This window comes from Rhinolophus sinicus, chromosome X, assembly GCF_036562045.2.
Source record: "Rhinolophus sinicus isolate RSC01 chromosome X, ASM3656204v1, whole genome shotgun sequence".
In the NCBI taxonomy this organism is placed as follows: Eukaryota; Metazoa; Chordata; class Mammalia; order Chiroptera; family Rhinolophidae; genus Rhinolophus; species Rhinolophus sinicus.
In genome coordinates, this window is record NC_133768.1 from 78,199,071 (window position 1) to 78,222,278 (window position 23,208).

A 23,208-nucleotide genomic window follows, 5' to 3' on the forward strand; every position below is an offset into this window, starting at 1 on the left:
GGAATTAAAGTTAGGATTGCTACTGGACTTCATCCATTTTTACTCACTTAATGGTTCAGTTGGCATGTTGAACACCTTTATGTCTCAGTCTCCTCTATGATAGGTACAAGTCTTACTAAGGCGGGGGTCCCAGTCTGGTGGGTGAGAGAGACAAATGACTAAAATACAACAGGTTATCTATTATACTGTATATGTGCTTAGAATGCCATGGGAACCACAAAAAGAGCCTGTTACTGAGAGCAGAGTCAGAGTAAGTAAGAAAAGGCTTAAAAGAGCAGGTAATACTTTGGCAGAGGCTTAAAGGATGGGAACAGTTATCCTGACTGGCCAGATGCAGATTGGCATTTCAGGCAGAGGGATTGGCATGTGATGTGCAAAGGTCTGTAGGGCTGAGATGCTTTCCTGTAGTTGGGGATGAGCAAGATACTGACTATGGAGGAGAGGAGTGAGAGTCTGGAGAGGTAGGGTCCAGATAACCAAACCCTATGTGCTATAGTAAAGAGGTGGATTTTATACTGGAGAAGATTCAGATACTTGGTGAGCATGGAGCCAGGCGAGTGACAGGATAACAATGGTATTTAGAATGAAACTTCCGCATGGCAGGTGGATAATTGTTTGGAGGGTAGATAAGACTGAAGGCTCGGAGACCAGTTAAGCGTGCAGAAGGTCTTAGGGGAGATGATTTACGCCTGAACCAAGACACCAAGACTGGTGTGTGTGTGTGTGTGTGTGTGTGTGTGTGTGTGTGTGTGTGTGTGCAAAGGGTGGATTCAAGAGATATTTAGGAAGTAGAACGGACAGGGCTGAAAGGCTGTGTGAGAGACTGGATGTGCTGAGACTGTTGCATGAAAGTCCCAGATGACTTCTAGGATTCTGGCTGGTGTGACTTAATAAGATAAGGAATTAAAGGGAAATAGGTTTGGGGTGGGGACATGGAGATGAGGAATTTTGCTGTGCACATTTTTTGCTTGAGAGGCCTGTGGCACAGCCAGGTATATTCAGGAGGCATTTGTAGACTAGAGCCAAGACCTCAGAAAGAGATGCAGGACTGGCGAGTTAGCTTCTTGCAACTTCCACCAATTTTCTCTCACAAATCCTGTGCCTTCAGAATGGTGATAACCTCCCAGTTGCTTCTCTCCAGGTACTCCCAGTATGGAACACTGAACCATCAATAGTAGGTAGTGTCATGTGACTGTCAGCAAGGACAATGAAATTTGCTTGAATTGTGTGCCCAGGAAAAAAATATTTTTTGTCTTTTAAGCTGAAGAATAACAATGGCATCTCTGGAGAATTAGAAGGAAAAAGATGACAATAAAGAGATGCTATACTTTGTGCCAGGTATACAAACAAGCTCACTTCCTTCTTCTCTAAAAGCTGAGACTTTCTGATGCTCTGAGTACTGTGTGTTTCAATATGTTTCATAAATGCCTGAGTTGAGTAAAAGAAAACATAAATCAGAGTCAGACCTCTATGGAGGGAAAAAAAAATCAGCACCTAGAGGAAAGCTGAGCTAACATTACTGCTGATTTGGCCCCAGCACGATGATGCTTCTTCATACATGATGCCCCACGATATAATTTCATGTGTGACAGGTACCCATTCTGTCAATTGTCCCTGCTGGGCAAGTGATGGGAGCAAAATGTCAGTTGGCAACAGGGATGTTAATAGTCATTACAGACTTGCAAGGATGCATTTCATAAACTTCATCAGTTCACATGAAAGGGTAATTGGCAGGGACCTGACCTCCTGAAAGGCACCTAGCATTCACGTGTTCAATTCTGTTGAAGACTTTGATGGGAACAAATGCAGCCTCCTGGTGCTTAAGCCACTACAAAATTGTTCTTTATATTGAAAACCGGTTGATGTGAATTCTGTCTCTAGAGTTGTGCAGAAAGGGAAGCAGTTCCTAGTCTAGAGGCACTAGCAAGGTGACCAGTTGTCATTACACACTCAGGGTTGCCTTAACCGAAAGAGCACTATTTCTTTGTCAACCCATTTTGTCCTCTTTTTCCTTTCACATGAGTCTGGTTGCCCCATCCAAAATTTTGCCCTGAGTTCTGGAAAGAGAGGCAGGGGTGTGGCCTGGTGGAGGGAGGTGGGTGCTGCAAAATTGGCAAAGGAGTAAGCCAACATTTTCCAAACTCTGTTCACAGTAACCTCAACCTGGCCAGTACATTTGAGAAAACCTCTCCCTACATCGTACATTCACAATGGAAAGTCTCTGAGAAGTCGTCCAGTGAAGAAGCTTTTTAAATTTGTCCTAGTATTTTCAAAACTCATTCAATCATAGATCCCATTTTCATGTCTGTTATCATTTCCCTGAACTGTGGTTATTTGAAACTCATTTTTGGAAATGCTGCTAGAGGCAAATAATAGGTGTAAGTTAGGTAGCATTGTTTTTCCCCCCTCTCTATTTGTACAACTTGGGGCCAAGCAGAAACACTGCTGTTGTTGTGTTGCATTTTTTTCCCCCCTGGCCTTTGTTAATGAACGTATTTCTAAAATGTCTGAGTCCACCAATATCTAAGTGCCTTAGTTTATAGAGTAAAAGGGAGAAAATGTACTTTAGTTTAATGATTAAGAATGTCTCACAACATTGGGGTCATTGCTGTGATACCAGTGGTGAGTGGAACTCTCCAAAAGTGGAGAGGAGATGGACAAGCTATAGGTCACTGAGACCAGGGCAACCCCAGGACCACTCCTGGAACCTAACAAATTTCCTGACGTGTGCTTATTTTCTTTCTCTTGCCTATTTCTCTGATAGGGTTTGTCCAAAAATAAAAGCCACTCTTTAAGCTTGAAGGTGCTGAAGAAGCAGATGTTGACTTTACAAAGAAAGGCACCGGAGTTCCATGTGTCTGAATGCAGTGGACTCATGGACAGAAAGTTATGATCTGTCTCCTATGTCCGAAGTCAGAATGGGAAACATTTCCTATCAGTGTGCTTGGTAGCCTTTGGCCCACCGAGAACTTTAAATTAATCCCAGATGGTAAGCTGACTTAATCTTGCCTTCAGCCTGTCCCCTCTCTCTAGCTTATTCCTGTGCAAGGGGTGCAGTTGTCACTGGGAGGTGCTCACAGGCTTTTGCCGTAAACCCCAGTCTACGCTCCACATAGGACTATGGCACAGAGCATTTGTCCCTATCAACGCTCCAAGCTTATATTCCACACTGGGTGGGCTCAGGCAATCGTTTTTGTAAATCTTTTTAGTTTATTACTTTTTTAAGATTGTTATTAAAAATGTAGCAAACATACAATATTATATTGGTTTCAGGTGTATGCCATAGTTATTCAAAATTTATGTACCTAAAGAAGTGATCACCATGATAACCCAGCAGCCATCTGACACCATACCACACTATCACAATATTATTGACTATATTTTCTATGCTGTTTATTATATCACGTGTATAGCATAGTGGTTAGAAATTTATGTAATTAAGAAATGATCCCCATAACTAGTGTAGTACCCACCTGACACTATACATATTTATTACCATATCATTGACTATATTCCCTATGCTTTACATGCCCATGACTATTTTGTAACTACCAATTTGTACTTCTTAAACCCTTCACCTTTTTGCCCTGCCCCCCAAACCCTTCCCATCTATCACCCCAACAAATCTAGTACCCATCTGACACCATACATACTTATTACAATATTATTGACTGTATTCCTTATGCTGTACCCTACATCCCTATGACTACTGCGTAACAACCAATTTGTACTTCTTAACGCCTTCCCCTTTTTCACCTATCCCCACAACATCCCTCCCATCTGGTAACCATCAAAATTGTTTTCTGTATCTATGAGTTTGTTTCTATTTTGTTTGATTGTTTAGTTTGTTCTTTAGATTCCATATGTGAGCAAAATCACATTGCATCTGTCGTTTTCTGTCTGATGTATTCCACTCAGCATAATACCCTCTATGTCCATTCATGCCACCACAGATGGCAATAGCCCTTTCCCTTCCATGGCCAAGCAATATTCCATTGTATATATGTACCACCTCTGTTTTATCCATTCAACTGTCAACGGACGCCCAGGCTGCCTCCACATCTTAGCCATTGTAAACAATGCTGCAGTGAACATATGGATGCACACATTCCCTCTAAGTAGCATTTTGTATTTCCTTGGTAAATACCCAGAACTGGGTCCTTCTTTATCTTGTTATAGCCTTTGTTTTAAAGTTTATTTTGTTTGGTGTAAGTATTGCTACCCCACATTTTTTTGTTTGTTTTTTTTTTGTTTCCATTGTCATTAAATATCTTTTTCCATCTTTTTACTTTGTCTGTATGTGTCTTTGAATCTTATGTGAGTCTTTTGTGTACAGCATATGTAATGGTTTTGTTTTCTTATCCATTCAGCCACCCTATTTCTTTTCATTGGGGCATTTAATTCATTTACATTGAAAGTAATTGTTATAATCTCAAGATCCATCCATGTTGTCACAAATGGTCCTATTTCATCTTTTCTTACCACAGAAGAGTATTCCATTGTGTATATATATACCACAACTTCTTTATCCATTCGTCTATCGAAGGACATTTTGATTGTTTCCATGTCTTGGCCACCGTAAATAAAGCTGCCATGAACACTGGAGCGCACGTGCCTTTATGTATAAATGTTTTCAGACTTTTTTTGGTAGATACCCAGAAGAGGGATTGCTGGGTCATATGGTAATTCTATTTGTAATTTTTTGAGGAACCTCCACACTGCCTTCCATAGTGGCTGCACCAGTCTGCATTCCCACCAACAGTGTATGAGGGTTCCTTTTTCTCCTCAGCCTCTCCAACCCTTGTTACTATTTGTCTTGTTGATGATAGCCGTTCTAACTAGGGTGAGGTGATATCTCATTGTGATTTTTATTTGCATTTGTCTGATAGATCTTGAGATTATAATGCTAAGCGAAATAAGTCAGACAGAAAAAGCAGAGAACCATATGATTTCACTGATATGTAATATATAAACCAAAAACAACAAAAGAACAAGACAAACAAATGAGAAACAAAAACTCATAGACACAGACAACAGTTTAGTGGTTACCAGAGGGTAAGGGGGGAGGGAGTGGTAGAAGAGGGTAAAGGGGATCAAATATATGGTGATGGAAGGAGAACTGACTCTGGGTGGTGAACACACAATGGGATTTATAGATGATGTAATACAGAATTGTACACTTGAAATCTATGTAATTTTACTAACAATTGTCACCCCAATACATTTAAAAAAAAAGAAAGTAATTGTTGATAAACATGTAGCTATTTCCATTTCATTATTTATATTTTCAATCGTTTTTTTTTTGGTGTTTTTTTTTCACTTTAAAAAAGTCCCTTTAAGATTCCTTGTAATATTGGTTTGCTGATGAGGAATTCCGTTAGCTTTTTCTTGTCAGAGAAACTCCTTATCTGTCCTTCGATTTTAAATAATAGCCTTGCTGGGTAGAGTAATCTTGGTTGTAGGTCCTGGTTTTTCATCACTGTGAATATTTCATGCCAATCCCTTCTGGCCTGCAAAGTTTCTGTTGAGAAATCAGCTGACAATCTTATGGGAGCTCCCTTATAAGTAACTAGTTGCCATTCTCTTGCTGCTTTTAGATTCTCTTTGTCTTTACCTTATGCTATTTTAATTATATTGTGTCTTGCTGTGGGCCTGTTTGGGTTCATCTTATTTGGGACTCTCTGTGCTTCCTGGGCTTGTATGTCTATTTCCCTTGCTAGGTTAGAAAAGTTTTTGGTCATTATTTCTTCAAATATGTTCTCAATCCCTTGCTTTTTCTCTTCTACTTCTGGTACCCCTGTGATGCAAATGTCGTTACCACTGGTGTTGTCCCAGAGGTCTCTTCAACTATCCTCATTTTAAAATTATTTTTGCTGTTTCAATTGGGTGTTTTCTGCTACTTTGTTTTCCAAAACTCTGATTCGATCCTCTGTTTCATCTAGTCTGCTGGTGATTCTTTATAGAGCATTCTTTATTTCAGTTATTGTATTGTTCACTTGTGACTTTTTTTAAATGGTTTCTGTGTCCTTTTTTATGCTTGCTATCTCTTTGTTGAAGTATTCCTTGAGCATCATTATAGCCATTGTTTTGAACTCTGTTATCTGGTAGGTTGCCTGCCTCCATTTTGTTCAATTTTTTTCTGGAGTGTTCTTCTGTTCTATTATGTGGGATGTATTTCCTTGTTTCTAATTTTGACTGCCTCTCTGTATTTGTTTCTATGTATTAGGTAGATATGCTATGTCTCCCAGTCTTGGCCAGGTGGCCTTATGTAGGTGCCCTGTGGGTCCCAGTGGCACAGTCCACCTGCACCAGGTGCTCCAGGAGTGTCACTTGTGTGTGTTATGTGTACCCTCCAATTAGAGTTGAGACTTGATTGTTATTGCCACGTTAGTGGGTGGGATTGGCCTTCAGGCTGATTGACTGTGGGGTTTGGCCATATACACAGTGTATGGGATGCTGTGCGGGGGTCTCACTGCACTGAGTGGGATTTGCTCCAGCAGGCTCTGGTGCCTGTTGAGACCACCTTTTGTGTGTGCCACTTGTGGAACAAATTGGGTGGTAGTCTGCATGGTCTGAAGCTAACCTCTAAGTATATTGGTTCTGTGGCCTCTTGGGAGGGGCTGTGGTGTAGGCCCAGATTGCCCACTGCCTGTAACCGGCCAGGGATAACCTGACAGGAGCTATAAAGTGATCCGCAGTTGTTCGTTGCCTGTGCTAAACCTGGAGGCACATGGGAGAGGCCACCTCCTAACCGAGGATGCTTGCCACCAGTACCAGGCCTGGGGTAGCTCCACAAAAAGCCAGGATACCCTGAGGCCTGCTTCCACCTGCTCGCTCCCTTGAGGTTAAGCCACTGATAAAGCCTCTTGTGGTACGTAAGTTGTGTGAGGCAGAGTCTCAAGAAGTCACTAGTGTGGGAAAAGTTGTTTTTACCAGGTTAATGTAGATTCTGGTTTGGTGCCAGTGCTGAGCCTGGAGCTACTCAGCAAAAGTCACAGAGCATATTGAGCCCAGTTTCTGCCTGCTTGGAGCCCATGGATCCCAATAATTTTCCAAGAAAGAGTGCAATGGGGGTGGGGCTAGCTGCCCGCCAAGGAAGTGCCTCTGGCTTGGGGGTTAGGTAGGGCAGGGTTCCAGGGAAACAGCAGGGTAGAGCAGTGGAGCTCAACAGACAAATTCAGATTCGGATTTGGCCATGGGCATTGAGGGAGGGCTCAACACAGGAAAGATGGTGTCCGCCCGCTAGCTGCCGTGGAGCAAGACCCCACACAGGGAAAATGGCGACTATCCTTCCAGTCCTCGCTCTGAAGCCACACACCTCAGTCTGCTCCTCACTATGCCTCTGACATACTCCAAGTCACTGTCCCTCTGCCGGAGCCCAGGATGAGTGTCTGTGAGTGAGCGAGTCTGTGTGCAGCCCTTTAAGAGGATGTCTGGGTTTCCTGTAGCCTTCCGTCCCACCCAGATGGTCAGAATCCCCCCTGTTTTTCATAGCTAAATGTGTGGCCTCCTCTTCCCAGCACCAGTACTCTGGGTTGGGGAGCCTAGTGTGGGGCTGGGATCCCTTACTCCTCCTGAGGGAACCTCCGCGGCCAAGATATCCCTCCCAATTCTCAGCTGCCACATGCAGCTGTGGGGCCAGCCCATTCCATGTCTCTGCCCTCCTACCAGTCTCAACATGGCTTCTTCTTTATATCCTTAGTTATAAAACTTCTGTTCAGCTAGACTTCAGATGGTTCTCTGGGTTGATTGTTTATAATTTAGTTGTAATTTTAATGTGTGCATGGGAGGAGGCAAGCACAACATTGATCTACTCCGCCATCTTGGATCTTTACCTCAGGCAATCTTACTGGTTCCCATTTAGCATGTCCAATTAACATTGCTTGAAGGGTGGAGTTACATGCCTTTTGTTTTACAATCCTTGGTAGGGGGAACATTCTCCAGTCAGATACAATGTTCATCCCCGTAATACAATCAATTGAAAGAGATGCAACCACTTCACTTAAAGCCTGTCCAAACATACCAATTCTTCTACAAATGTTTACCTTAATTCCATCAAGTCTTATGTTCCTAACTGTAGCCTCTACTAGGACTTCATCAACAGGTTTTGATTTTACAATCCTGGGTAGGGGAAGTATTCCACCACCAGACATAATATCCATTCCCATAAAACATTCAGGCAAAGGAGACACAACTTCTTTACATAAAGACTGCTCAAACACTCCAATTTTCATAATCCTATCAATCCTTATGATTTTATATTCTCTCAATCTAATTATAGCCTGAGTCAGGATTTCACCAATGGGTTTTGGTACCACAGTATGTGAGACTCCTGTATTAATGAGTCCTGGAAATTTCTCTTTTTCACCCCCTGACCATTTGAGACACCCTGTGCAAAAGGCTTTGGGTCCTGTGCGAGAGGTGGAGCCAAGGGACTCTGGCCCTTTTGTCAATGTATATTGATTAATCTGCCTAACCACTGCCCCAAGTGATTGCTGGTCATGTTTCTCATTGTAATTTTTGTCCTCTGGCTTTCAAAATTTCTCCAAACTGGGGTAGGGTGGGCTTTTTTGAGGCCCTTTAATGTTGGCGGACCAGCACAGGGTCCCTTTGTCCCACCCTACTTTTGGTCATACTGTATTAAAACTTTTAACCCCATCCATGCCCATTTTATTCATCTTATTTCTTAATAGCCATCTAAAGATTTCCATCCTGCTGGGATGAGTCCTGTGACTCTCCCCTTTCTGTTTCCTCTTTGTTTTGCTCCGATCAATATTTTCTTTATTCACCTTATTTCTTAATAACTGTTCAACATTTTCCACTCTTTTGGCTTCTTCTTATTCTTTTGTTAATTAACCTATTTTTTTATTAGCATGTGTGAGTCTCAGGCGTGCAAGCTGAGACAGAAAAATTCAGTTAGGCCTCCCCAACTGCCCCTGGGTTTGGCAGCAGTAAGGTGAAAGAGGCCCCCTTAACTGTAGCATTTACCATGAATTGAGTAATAGGCATATTCAGCAATAAATATCCCAGTCATCATAAAGCCAGTCCCATATGGCTTGCATATGAAGCATACCAGCTGCTTCATCTTGGGTACTCCACTTGGCATTCATAAGGGGAGATGGACAGTCCCCTTTCTCAGGGTAAGTAGATGTTAGTGGCTTTTATCCAGTCCACCAGGCTGGCTGTTGCCTCAGGAATGACCTCCTGTGTGTCTGGATCACATAGAGCAATCCATGATTGTTCCATAGTGAGCTATGTGTCCTGCATCAACCTAATCATGCTCTTCCATTCTGCAGCATTCAAAACCAAAGACATAGCTCCCCAATTAGTCACTCTTGTAGTTCATTTCAATATAAGTTCCTCAGGAAGCTGATGATATTGAACTACAAAATGAAACAACTCCTTCACTCTATACTCCCTGGTTTCAATAGTTCCTTGGTGATACCCGCCCCCTACATTGACAACCTTCTTGCTGACCAGAGGTCTTAGAGGTACTTCCTATTGTCACTGCATAATTTTTCCCTTGGTGGGACAGCTTTGAAGCTGGTGGCCCAAGCTCAGACCGATCCAAATCTGAGCTTGGTTTAGCATTAAGGCCCAACCCAGCACTTTCTTTTAGTTGCATTTTAGCTATTACAGATAACAATAACCAAGGGATTGTATGTTTAGCATGCTTCTTATTATTTTACATTTCCTTATAAGTCCAATGAACTAACTCAGAGTCAGGTTTACTACCATTTGTAAATTCCATTGGTAACTTTTACCTTTAATGACTTATCACAGCACAACTGCAGTTTCGTACCATGGGTGACTAGGTCGCTATTCAGGGATCAAAGGTTCATAATCCCTTGCCTTTTTATTCTGTATCTTCCCAAACCACTATGTGTTTCTGTGAGCCAGAGCTATTCTGGCAAATTCCATTTCTTTGACACCAACTTGGGGTCACTGAACTCAATTCCAACATGTAGGTATGGGGAGGTTTCCCCGGACACCACCAATTTTCCGACACCAGATGGGTGTCCTACAGTTCAACTCAATGCTGACACAGCTGGGTGATAGTGTCAGATTCCATGAGTTAGGGGCTCAGTTCCACAAGACTGCCCCATTACCCTCTTCCCCGCCACCCCCAACAGACTTCAGATCCCAATTGCAAGTCCAGGTTGTGACTGACAGGCAAGGTTCCAAGGACCCCCATCTTGGGTTTGATTGATTTTCTAGAGTGGTTCACAGAACTCAGAGAAACATTTTACTTATTAGACCACCAATTTATTATGAAAGAATATAACCTAGGAACAGCTAGATGGCCAGGTATGAAGAAAAGTCTCAGGGCTTCCATGCCGCCTTTAAGTACATTAGACTTTCCTCAAATCTCCACCAACCCAGAGGCTCTCAGAAACTCATCCTTTTGGGTTTTTATGGAGGCTTCATAACATAGGCATGGTATATTAAATTTATTGGCCATTGGTGATTGAACTCAATCTCTAGCCTCTCTCCCCTCCCCAGAGGTCAGGAGGATGGGACTGAAAGTTCCAGCCCTCTAATCGCTTGGTTGGGTCCACTGGCTACCAGCTCCTTTCCTTGGGTACTTTCTAAAGGTCACCTCAGTAACACAACAAAAGACACATTTATCACTCTCATCACTTAGGAAATTCTAGGGGTTTTAGGAGCCCTGTGCCAGAAATGGGGGATAGAGACCAAATACACATGTCTTATTATAAATCACAATATCACATGGTGCATTAAGATATTTTTGCATCCTTTTTCTTTGTTCTTGATTCAGAATAATGAAGTTAGCTTTGGTAGTCAGAGGAATAGCCTTTGCTATTTCATTTCCTTGGTGAGTGATGCTATTTTGAGTGAGGAATTATTTACCCCCTCTCCCTTAATGCCTTTAAAAATATGGGATGACACCAAAATAGTTTGGAACTAACTCTTTGGGTGAGTTACTATCACCCAATTATGTGTTTGTCTCTTTTCTCCCAAACCTAACTCCACCTCCTCTCCTAGTCCCCTGTAGAGTGGGAAGGACCTTCCTCCACCTCAGACCTTTTGTGTTTTCCATGAGTGAGCTTTGTGGATACTGTCAATAGGCAGTGATGAAGCTGTGGACCGAAAATAGGGCAAAGAAGGAGAAGGCAGAAAAAAGGCACAAGAGTGGGGGGAGGGGTCTTACGTGGAGAAAGCATTGTTCTGTTTCTCACATCGGATTCCCTTGCAGTTGTTCGGCTCATCAATTGCTCTAGTCTCATAATAAAAGTAAAGCTGGTTCAATCCATTGGCAAAAGCCAGCAGGACCAGGCAGTAGATAAAGAGGAATTTGAGGATATCAAGCAGCATACGCCCCAGAGAGATCTGCAGAGGCCCTAAATGGGAGTTGGCTGTGAACAGGGATATGAGCCGCAACGAACTTAAAATGTTGGATATCGCAAAGAGTGCTTCTGCAATCAGAGTCGGGTGCCACATTTCCCATTCTTCCCTTGGACGAGAACCATTATACTGAAAGAAACAAGTGTATAAGATGAGCGGTACAGTGAGCATTTGTTAAACTTTCCCTCTTTTCTTCTGCACCTAAATAAAGCCACCAAAGTAAGCATCAGGCATTCATTTGTACAATAGACCCCATGCATGGCACTATTTTTTTCCCCATCCAACCAATACCTGATGCTAATAATTCTTCTTCCCACTCCCATCCAAATATATAACCAGCATACAGACATAGAAAAATGAATTTCACAGCTATCACCTGCAGTTTAACCACAGACATTTTCTAAATGTGAGTTTGCCAGACTTTTGGGGAATATCACTGGAACTGAGCCATTCATATGCCCAATGTAGTGGGGACAAACTGCTCTGCTTCCTAATGAGATTTCAAATCAGATTTACCTTCTAAGTCTCCCATTTTATTCTGAGCACCACAGACAAGTTGTTACTGAAGGAATAGGTTCAGCGTCCTTAGTGTGCAGTGTTCATCCTGACTTCCTTATCGACTACAGTTTGGGGCTAATTGAACATCCTTAGAGGGTCGTTGCTCAGTTCCCTGCTGAATTTTTAGCAGTGTGTAATGTATTCCATACTATTACAAATGGCATGTTAACCTTCCACGTAGTGAATTTAGTATTGCCCACACAGTGGTGTATGGTTGTTTTTTATTGTTCCTTTGATAGCCCTACAAAGTTCAAATGTCCGTCTAGCACAAATGAAGAACCTGGGGATTAAGGGAGGGGAAGAGCCAGCATTTCTGGGATTTTTCAGCCCTGTCCTGGACTTCCAGCTCCTGGAACATTGGGTGTCGCCATGTAGAAAGATGGCTTTATTGTGAGACCTAAGGTCCAATTGGACTTTTTCACTTGAAACTGACTCTATCTCTCAACTTCACCATAGAATGGGGAAAATATCTACTCCTACCCACTACACACATTTGTGATTATGTATCCATATGAGAAAGTCTCTCTACTCCATAAGGGGAGATGTTATGGAAATACAAGAGATTGCTTATTACCTTCCCAAGACGGAAGTAGATTTTGCCTGGAATTCAATCTGAAGCATCTTGCCTTGAGCTCTCACCTAAATATCACAATTTCTCAGGACTAAATGTAAACAACTTTTCTGAGAAAAAAAGTTGTGCTGGGGGCCAAATTATATTGTTAACATTTCTAAAACGTGCATCAGTTCCAACAATTGAGGAAACTGGTATTAAAATCATTTGTGTGTATGCAATATTCTTTTTTTTTTTTTTTTTTTTTTTTTTTGGTATGCAATATTCTTTACTGTCAAAGATGAGTTTGGAGAATCCTTGCCACACTTCTGCTTCTGTTTCAGATAGACTTTATGTGGTCAATCAGTTTTATACATTCTTAGCCAAATCTGGTATCTCTAAATTTTTCCTTCCAAGAAAACATTTGCTGCATTGCTGTGAGGGGGTTGGCATTATTATGCCTGTTTTGAAAGTGGAAGAACTGAAATATAGAGAGGCAGAGTGACTTGCTTAAGATCACTCAGCAAGTTGATGGCAGAACCAGGACTAAAACTCAGGTCTCTAAACACTCAGTCCAGCACTATTTCTATTAAGTGTTACTTATATTATAATTGATATCACAGCACATATGTTAAACAGGCCTTTAAAGGTTTTGAGGTATATGTGAAAGATGGATACTCTTTGCTAATAACAAAACAGACCTATATTTTAAACTAGAAATTATCAACTGGAACATGTAGAGCTCATAATTTAGGGCTTTCTCCCTCCACAGCCACAACTATAACCACAGGGAACTCTGCAGCCCATAGGATGATAAGTCTGGATTTGCAGAACATTCAGAAGTGTGAAAGATGATTCTTGTTGCAAATCTATGCTTTGTATATACTTTTGCAGAAAGATATTGTAGAATATGAGAGTTGGGAATAACTTTGGAGCTCATTTTGCATGGAGGTCAGCAAACATTTTCTGTCAAGGGCCAAATAGTATGTATTTTTTGGTTCTGTGGGCCATATGGGCCCTATAGCCACTACTGAACTCTTTTCTTATAGAACTAATAGACAATATGCAAACACATGGTTGTGGTAGAAAGCCAAATTTTTCCCTGCAAACCATAGTTTGCTGACCTCTGATCTAACACAAGTGATTTTCCAACTCTGTTCCTTGAAGCCTGAGGGTTCATTGGAGGCATCTGCTGGCCACTGTGGGAGCCAAAGAGGAGGCCTAGAAGACCCATTCCTTATCCAAATTCAATCTTTTAATCTCTTTAATATATTGAAGTTCTGTGTAAGTTTTAACTTCAAGATGTTGTCCCGTGGAAAAAATTAAAAAGTTGAAAGTCACTGATTTAGCCCAATTATATTTTCAAAGGCATAATCTAAGGCTAAGGGAGGTAGAAGGATTACCTATGTAATCCAGTTTGTGATTATCAGAGAAGGGATTAAGCTCAGGTTTCCTGACTCTTGAGTTAGTGCTATTGGGAGGCAAGTGATTTTTCTTATATTCTTTGAGATGGAATGCACCTTGAAAAGTGGCCTCCATGAGTTTCAAAGGGGTGTGAATTGCACTCTGTCAACTCAAAAGTAAGGAAGAGGGACAGCCTAATGTGGGGATTCAATCATAACAAGAGTGGGTGTGTGTTTGCCTGCAGCCAAATACTTGCTGAAGAACTACAACTCAATAGGCATCAAAGTTCAGATTTAGTCTGTACATAAGGAAGTAAGGTGGTGGTGGGATAAATCTAGGTGGTTCTATCCTAGGTGACAAAAGAAAAATTATTCTCCATTTGTGGAGTTATCTGGGGCACTGAGGGCCAACTTTACGTGTATTTGTTCCCTTTGATTACTTTGATGTGTGCCTTTTGGTTTCTGTTGTTGTAGACCAGATAGATAGATAGATAGATAGATAGATAGATAGATAGATAGATAGATAGATAGGTAGATAGATAGATAGATAGATAGATAGATCTATAGATAGATAGATAGATAGATAGATAGATAGATATAGATAGATAGATAGATATACATATCTATATCTATATCTATATCTATATCTATATCTATATCTATATCTATATCTATATCTATATCTATGTGTATGGCTAGTTTTTTGCTCTCATGAAGGATCATCTTTAAGGCCAGCCCATGGTGCTTCTGTACTTTCTCAGTACAACAGTGATCTGAAATGTTTCAAGAGGCTTGGTGACCAGTTCTTGTGGCGTTACCTCATAGAGGTTGGCTCATCCTACTTGGAGAAGTTCATCTCAGGCTGTTGTGCTCTGTGGATGAATGGACCAGACTGTCCATTTATAATTTCTCATTGGAAGTCCAAAGTCTGCATGTGACATGTCTTGCTTTGTAAATTTTCCCTTTTTGAGAAGGACTCCAACTTCTTGGCAAATGTCTCCTTTGAGTTAAGTGTTTGTCAGTTGAAGGACATTTACTCAGCTCAGTATAGCTGATTTATCCTTACAGTGTGTGGTGGGGAAGCGTCTAGCTTCTTGGAAGCCTTACCAGTGAAGTTGCACAGGTTATGTAATTAGCTAATGTTGGGCATCTATAGACACATTTTCACACCCCCAAGAGTTAATCTTTTTCTTGATCACTTATTCTAAACTTTCCTATTTAAGCAAAACCCACCAATTTCTAGATTGATAATTTATTGTCTTTCCAGTGTATAAATATACTCCTAAAGGAAGAAATATGTTTATTTTTAGGCAAACAGTGTTACTTAGTCAGCAGATTGTCAGAATGACATGGATTTCATCCAGGCACATTAACTAGAGGTTCAAACATTTTCCCCACCAGCTTTCTCTTGTAAGGAAGTTGTAAGTTTGTGTTAAATGATCACCACAAGTATAAGGCATACTCTTAGGCTTCTTTCAAAAATGTTTCATGACCACATTTAATATCCATGATCCGTATGACTAACTCCTAATGTCTTAAAATTTATGCAATATGCATATTCGGGATATAAAAATACACCAAGTTGTTGGAGATTTGGGGGACAGCCATATTCTCATTTTAAAATTTTTTAATGTGGAATTTAGTGCCAAAAAGCATGGTTGACTAGATAATCCTGGAGACTGAATTGTCAGCTTTTCCTCATGCTGGATAAGTTCAACTCAGTGTGGAAGGAGGATGGCCATTCCATTATCTAATGAGCACCAAATCTAAATTTGGAGCCTGTGTCTACCCAATGTGAGGGGCTGGACATGAAATGATTTTTCAGGATAATTCATTGTGCAGGCAAAACATCAAGGTAGTGTGTGTGTGTGTGTGTGTGTGTGTGTGTGTGTGTGTGTCTACGTACATTATCTTAGTTGGTAGAGAGGCGAGAGGCATGGGCTGGTTGATACTCAAAAAGCTGGATTCCTAACAGCTTGAATGATCGTCCTGGTGGTGTAAGTGGTGAGGGAGGCAGACATGATTAAAGATCTCTGTCTCCTGCAGTGAAATTTCTAGTGTTCTGCTATTTGTCATATGAAGAACACTTGAGGGAAGTATGGATATTTAGCTTTGAGAAGAGACAACTCAGCAGGTTAGGGAGAGATGACTTCATATTGGAAGCACTATTATGGAGAAGGAACAGCCTTGTTCTGTTTGACCCCACAGGGAAGGATTACTAATTAATATGTCACAAGGAGAACAATAATAGAAAAATATAAAGTTAACACTTTTTAGTGGAGTAACAAGGGTTCAGAGGGGCTTTTGGAGTAGTGAATTCAGTGACTTTTCTGTTCCTGTCCTATGCAAGCATTGGTAGGCCATCTTCTTGGGAAAGATATTGTAGGGAAGATTGAAACAATGACTGGGTGGATGGGTGGCTGAAGACCCTTTTGCTCTCTGAGTTTAAGAGGCTAAGGATTCATTTGCAAAATGCTCCATTCTCCACTTTCTTTGTTTGGGTGGACACTGCTTACAAACCATTGAAAGAATGTCTGTTTATATGGTACTTCCCCGCATAGATTGGACTGTCATCAGCACTTTCCCCCTAAACTCTTTAGGTTCCCAGTGCTAAAGCTTAATGTAACCAAAATCATTGCTTAAGAAAAATGGTAGACATTCCAAATTACCTTGACATAGGCCACAATCTTCAAGGAAATAGTTGCCAGGTAGAGTGAGTTCATTGCAAAATCCATCAGATTCCACCAGTCGTGGATGTATTCAATAAATCCACCATCCCACATTTCCTTAATCTCCCCCCAAATGAAACCTGAAGAATGGAGGCAAAAGATTAATTTCTTCACAGGGTCAGAATAATCATCATATTCAGTCAGATTTCCCAAGTAAAGAAAGATGAAATTAATGAATTAATTGGGGTCAGTGGACTGAAATCCCTAGAGGGGATAATCACTTATCTTTTTCCTATCTCACCTCCCCATCTGGAACTTGCCAAACCTGATAGGTATTATCTGAAGATGCACATATATTATACTTTTCTGGCTAATACTCACTTTTAGCATTGTTACTATAATTACTGGACTGCTGTTATAATTTTGGGTTCTTGATTCTACCCTCTTCCCATTTTAAAGTAGGAATAATTTCATCAGTAAATTAATGATATCAGTATTATCTCATAGTTTTCAGATTCCACTATGTGCTAGAGGGAAAACTTCTCAATGAGTTTTAAGGTGAGGAAGCTGACCATGGACCAAATTACCAGATGTTGGTGCTGAAGCCAGGCAGTGGGGCCCAAAATAATTTAGAATCATCTTTTCCCCTTTTCCCTCTCATTGTGTGGAGGTTTCATGCAATTGTGTCCAATAACATAGATGTTTCTTTAGCCTTAGAATATGGAAAGCAGAAGTGCATGTGAATCATCTGGGGATGATGTCAAAATACAGATTCTGATTCCATAGTTCCAGGGTGGGACTTGATATTCTGTAAGTCTAACAAGTGTCCAGATGATGCTGACATTGCTGGATGGAGGACCACAGTTTAAGTAACAAGGACTTGGAGGATGGCAATGCATTGGAGGTTCCAGTGCAATCTAATTATGCCTGGACACTGCTGATAAGGCTGCTTTTACCATGAATTGTGTGTATTTCCCAGGTTCCCCTCCTGATTGTGAAATCTGTATCCAAATAGGATGTCTACCCTGAATAAGTACTGGGATTGTGTGGAATAGCCATGAGAAAGCAGTAGATCCAAGTGTCCCCTTCCCCAGTTATGGGCAAGAGGGCATCAAATAGACTTACCAGCACTTGCCCTGTCTAGCTCACCTAGGCTCACCATGACTGACACTTGGCTTTCCCTCTAAACCAACTGACAGACACACCTTCCTTGTCCTTGATGATGTTAAGTTGGCAGAAACAAACGCTGGGTGCACTGCCAATCTCACTGTGAACCAGGCAATACTGAGTGACTAGGGCCTGGGGAAGAAGGAATCATATTTTTGAAACTCCCAACAGAGGACTACCCCACTGCACAGAAGCAAGGTGCCTTAGTTCAGGGCCAGTACAACTGTCTATTCCAGTAGTTTCTTTAGACAGGACCAGCAGTCAGTCTGGCCATATCTCCTGGTCTCTTTGACTCACCGAGAACCCAAGGCAATATCATCCATTCCACAACAGTTGGGGGAGGCCCCTGTACATGGAGGTCGGTCCTGACGATATGCTGAGAAGCCAGGAGAAGCATGAAGAGAAAGGTCAGATATGATGCTGTATGGCAGATAAACTTGATAAAGGGTTTCTTGATGAACAGACCAAGGTTGCTCCTGGGTGAGATCAGATAAGCTATAGACAGCATGGGAAACAGGAATCCAATGGTCATGCAGGTCAGAAGCTTGACTACCCAGTGTTTCCGCCGCCACCCAGGAAAGCCGTCATACCAGAGAGTGGCAAGCAACTGTTGGCAATTGGGCTGTGCAACAAACTGGGAAAAGAAGAGAACAAGTTAGGCATCTGAGATGACCAGGAGGAAGTCTACATTCATAATACCTTTCCTAGCTGCATGGCCAGACCCCAAAAGAGGCCTGATTTCTGGGTTCCCATGAATGGGTCTAACCCCAGAGACAGCTCTACATGTCAAGCTATGAGACTAGATCTTGCTTAGGCTTATTTATTTCGTATATTAAACAAAATCATTCTGGTTTGTGCTTTGGCATGCTTCCCTATTCCCTTCCCATCATGTTAGAGAAATGGTTTCCAAAACTGGGCACTGCATCAGAATTATCCGGGGGACATTTAAAATATCCATATTCCCAGGTGGCAACACAGGCTGACTAAATGAGCCTCTCTTGGGGGTAGAGCCTGGGTAGCTGTTTTACAAAATTATCCTGGGAATTTACACACCTCTTAGCAGAGAATTGTGGGGATATTTCATTTCAAATTGATTCACATTTACTCATTCTTCTGGCCTACATGAAATCATCAACAAATGTGCACTTTGGGCAAACACAAACTGGCAGGGTATTATCTCATGCCTATGGCTATGGTTTGGAATGGAAATGAGTTCCTTTTTGATTTTGTCTTTTTCCCCCTTTGTTTCTAATCACCTCTTGGTTGGCTAGCAATGAATCAGGTTGCTATTTTGCCATCCATTTAACACCATTTGTAGTCAAGACATACAAAGGAGGAAAAGTTTATTTGGGGGCCAATATTATAAAATTGCATACTAACTTAGCTGGGATTTTACTAAAAGCAAACTACAAAGTGTCAGTGATTAATGGTTAAGGAATCATCAGCATTGCAAGTCATCCTCCAGCTACTCTTTCCTGGTAAGCAACTCAATAGGGAGCTCAGCTGTCAGCCATGGTTTTAAATACTGCCTATATTTGACTACTCTAGATTCCCATGGAAAAGGTTAAACAGATATGTATCATATATCTTACTAGCCCAAATTTACTGTTAATATATCTAGGAAGGTCACTAGCTTCCCCACCAACACCATTCTTTTCTTCCTTGAGCCCACGACTGGACTCCATCTCCCAGTCTCCCTTGTAGTGGGGTTTGGCCACGACTAAATTCTTCATAATGGAATGTTCAGAGAAATGATGAGTGGTACTTCCAGGCTTGGCCTATAGAGGTCTCCCATGTGTGCTCATCCACGTTCTTCTCTTCTTCTGGCTGACTGGGATGTGGTAACCCAGGATGACTTAGGGACTTCTGTCAGCCTGTGTCTCTCACTGACCATGTGGAGGAGAACTATCCTGCTCACCATGAATACCTGTCTTGGAATGTTACATGACTGTATTTGAGCCATTATATATTTAGAGGTCTAGCCTACCCTAAAGAAGTGTACTCTTACCAAACTATCAAAACTAAGCTCTGAAATCTTTTTGCGATGTGATCTCAATTTCTTCAAAGATGTTCATGATCCCCAGTATGTCCTCATATCTCCTTTTCACACAGTCACACACAAAGAGACAAAATCTTATAGTCCCTTTCTGTTCTTCTTGACATTATAGCATATGCCAAAGGCTGGAATGCAAAAGTTCTAGAAAAACATACACAGAAGTAAAAGGGTAAAGCAAGATATTTGGGTGCAGTATGGAAAAGCGCTGGGAGCACACAGCTTACTGAGGGAGACAGATGTATAAAAAGACAGTTATAAAACAGTCCAGTAAGTGCACTAAAATGGATATGAACAAAGCATAATAGGGCACAAAGGAGTGACAAATCTGTACTGCTCAGCAAAGGCTTTTTGGAAGAGGCAATATCTGAGTGGACCATTAAAGGTATATAGAAGTTAGTTAGGTATAGGGGAGGAGAAAGAAAGGGAGAAAAGAGCCAAGAGACCCTGTAATGCAGGGCCTGTGGTCCCGCTCTCAGCGGGTGGACACAAAATATGGTGAGGCCAAAAAGGAACACCAATGGAGCCATGGATAGGGGGTTCACACCACTATATTCTCACTGGTGGCTGGGTTGGAGTTACAAGAAGCAGGATCCACACAATCCGTAAAATCCACCGTCCGCTTCTCTGCCAACCAACCTTGCCAGCATAGGCAAGGTTAACCGGTTACAGCTGATGGCCAGCTAGTTACAGCTGATGGCTATCTGATTACAGCTGACGGCCATCTAATAACCGAGCCAGCACCTTTCCACATGAGGCCGAGAGCCTGGAAACTGCTCTCTGGGGCTCTGTCCCTATACTCCATCCCTCCAGGTTCTCGCCTCACACCCCACGCAACCAGCGTCCTTCATGAGGGGCCCTGTGCCAGGAACCCAGCTCACAAGAAAAAGTTTCAGTCCAGTTCAAGTAATGTCCCAGGGGGTGTCCCCCGATGTCGTCTTATACAGCCATTGCCACCTGGAATGGCAAATTTTCCGCGGCAACCTGGGGCTGAACTAATGGGCAGTTCCGAGCCAATCTGATAAGATGACTGATTCACCACACCATTAAAAGTGTGGGCCCAATCCACTATCGTAATAGCCCATAGGCACCTATGGGCAGAAAGAAATAGTAGCCATAGGAAACAACAATGGCAAATCCTTTCCATCTGGGAGAATACATGCTAGCTTTTTGTCCTGGGAAAGGAGGGTCGCTGCCACCAGCACCTTTCCTGGTTTGTGGTACCAGACCTTTACGGCAGTTCTTGGGGTCCCTTGTGTATTTTTAACATGTAGCAGAACAGGGGTCCCCATAGTAGGCCATAGCGAGAGTACATAGATTCCCCGCAAAATCGTATCGACATTGGGACCTCCATATACCAGTCACTTGTGGTGGCCACTCAGCCACCATCCCTGGCATAACTTGCAAATTGTGGGTCAAACCAGCCCCTCAATAGGGCTATTAGGCCCAACCACCGATAGTGGGGGCTTTTGACCCACCAGGGCCAAGTCCATTGCTGCTGTTCCCCTGCTTTCAAGCATGTGGGTGCTGGCAGCAAAATGTTCCCATTTCTGCCGTAGCCTGGCTTTAACAGAGTCTCACTAGTGGTAACGTGTAACTGAATGGGAGAGGCCGTTCGATGTAGCAGAGCTTCTACTGGTGCGGGCCCTCCCTTCCGTGATCTCTCATTCAGGACTCTCAGGACGTCCCACAGACACGAGACCCAGTCACGCATCATGGGAGGGTGTTTTGACACCCGGAGGCCTTGCTTCAAAAGGCCATTGTAGCTTTCAATCATGCCAGCTGCTTGTGGATTGTACAGGGTATGAAACAACCATTGTACGTCCATCCTGGCAGCCCAGCCAGGCATTTTACAGGCACTTCTTGTCCCGTAAAATGGGTACCCCTGTCACTTTCAATGACTTGGGGGTGCCCATATAGGGTGCACAGCCATGTAAGACCGACCAGTGTATGCCGCTGATCCGCAGCTGGACACCGCCAAGCAAACACCAACCCCATAGCAGTGTCCATTGCTGTGAACGCATATATCGCTTTGCAGGCCTTAGGCAGGGGTCCAATGTAATCCAGTTGCCAGCGAGGATGGGGCACCCTCCATCGCATAATCTGCTGTGTTTCCCAGGAAAGCCTCTGCCATTGGGGGCTATCCTGGGCACAGATGGCACAGTCATAGCAGGCATCTGCTATCTCCTGCCATTTCAAAGGCAGATCCCAGCATCTGCTCACCTGCCACATGGTTTGGTTTCCAGTGTGCTGCAATTTCCTATGCAGCCAATGGGCCACATCAGTGGCAGGGGCCTGTTCTAACCATCGGACCCGTGCTAGGGCATCTGCTTCATCACTACCTGGGGACGCTAAGGGGGAGTGATCTGTGACTTGCTTTAAGGTCACCTCCTTTCCCTGCCCTAGGTCCCAGAGGTCCTGCCACATGGCTTGGCCCCACAGTGGACAGTGTCCTACAAACCAGTTTTGATGTTTCCATGTAGGGAGCCACAACGTTAGGCCCCGGAACACCACCCAGCTGTCAGTACAAATAACTAGGGGCCTAGGCTCGTGGATGATTATCATCCACACAGCCCGTAGTTCAGCCCACTGGCTACTCTGGCCCGTCCCAGTATCAAACCAAATGGTGACTGTTTGGGCTGCACACCAATAGCCGTCCAAATGGCTGCAGCTCCCCAGCTAGAACTATCAGTATACCAGGCATCTTCAGGTACTGGGGACTGTCCTTCTCTGTAGGGCGAAGGCTCCAAGTCCTCCCCCCTAGGCAGAGTGCTTGGTTCAGCCTGGGCTACAAGCTCCACAGGCCCCAAGATTTGCTGTAGCTCTGTGCCCAAAGGGCTTGAACTAAGGGTGCTACATTGCTCTAAGTAGGCACCCCATTTGGCAAGGGGGGTGGTCTGTGCCACCCCCATTTTGGGTCCTTTGGTCCAGGTACAGACCCAACCCTGGATGGGATAGATTATTTGAACCAATACCCGTACCATTCCTGTGATGGCTTCTTTGGCCACTAGGGCTGCATACACAGCAGCCAGTTGTTTCTCTATTAGAGAGTAGCAGACTTCCGCTCCTTTCCACAATTGGGACCAAAATCCCACAGGTGACAGGAGACAGTGCTGCAGTTGCCAGAGGCCCCAACCATACCCTTCGTGGGAACATCAAGTTCAAATGGGCGACCAGGGTCTACTATTGCAGAGCCTGTGCCTGCTGCACTGTCTGTTTAGTGGCAACAAAACCTTGCTCTATAGCCTCTGCCCAATCCCATGAGGCCCCCCTTTTTTATCATGGAATACAAGGGCCTTGCTATTTATGCTAAATGGGGTACAAACACCCACCAATACCGCAGCAGACCCAAATACATCTGCAGTTGGGAGACCTTGGTCGGCCGGGGAAATGCTTATATCTTATGAATAATCACTTCAGGTATGACGTTTGTCTTACCCG

At 42.9% G+C, this 23,208-nt stretch overlaps 1 protein-coding gene across 2 annotated transcripts in view; it reads right to left on the reverse strand.

Annotated features, from left to right (window-relative positions):
• Positions 1-23,208, reverse strand: part of TRPC5 (transient receptor potential cation channel subfamily C member 5) — a 326,934-nt gene that overhangs the window by 50,598 nt on the left and 253,128 nt on the right. For both annotated transcript variants that reach the window (XM_074323867.1, XM_074323866.1), the window contains 3 exons: positions 18,012-18,348; positions 16,548-16,687; positions 11,174-11,496 (listed from right to left, as the gene is read on the reverse strand). In XM_074323867.1, the coding sequence (XP_074179968.1) occupies positions 11,174-11,496; positions 16,548-16,687; positions 18,012-18,348 (800 nt within the window). The remainder of the gene's footprint in view (positions 1-11,173; positions 11,497-16,547; positions 16,688-18,011; positions 18,349-23,208) is intronic.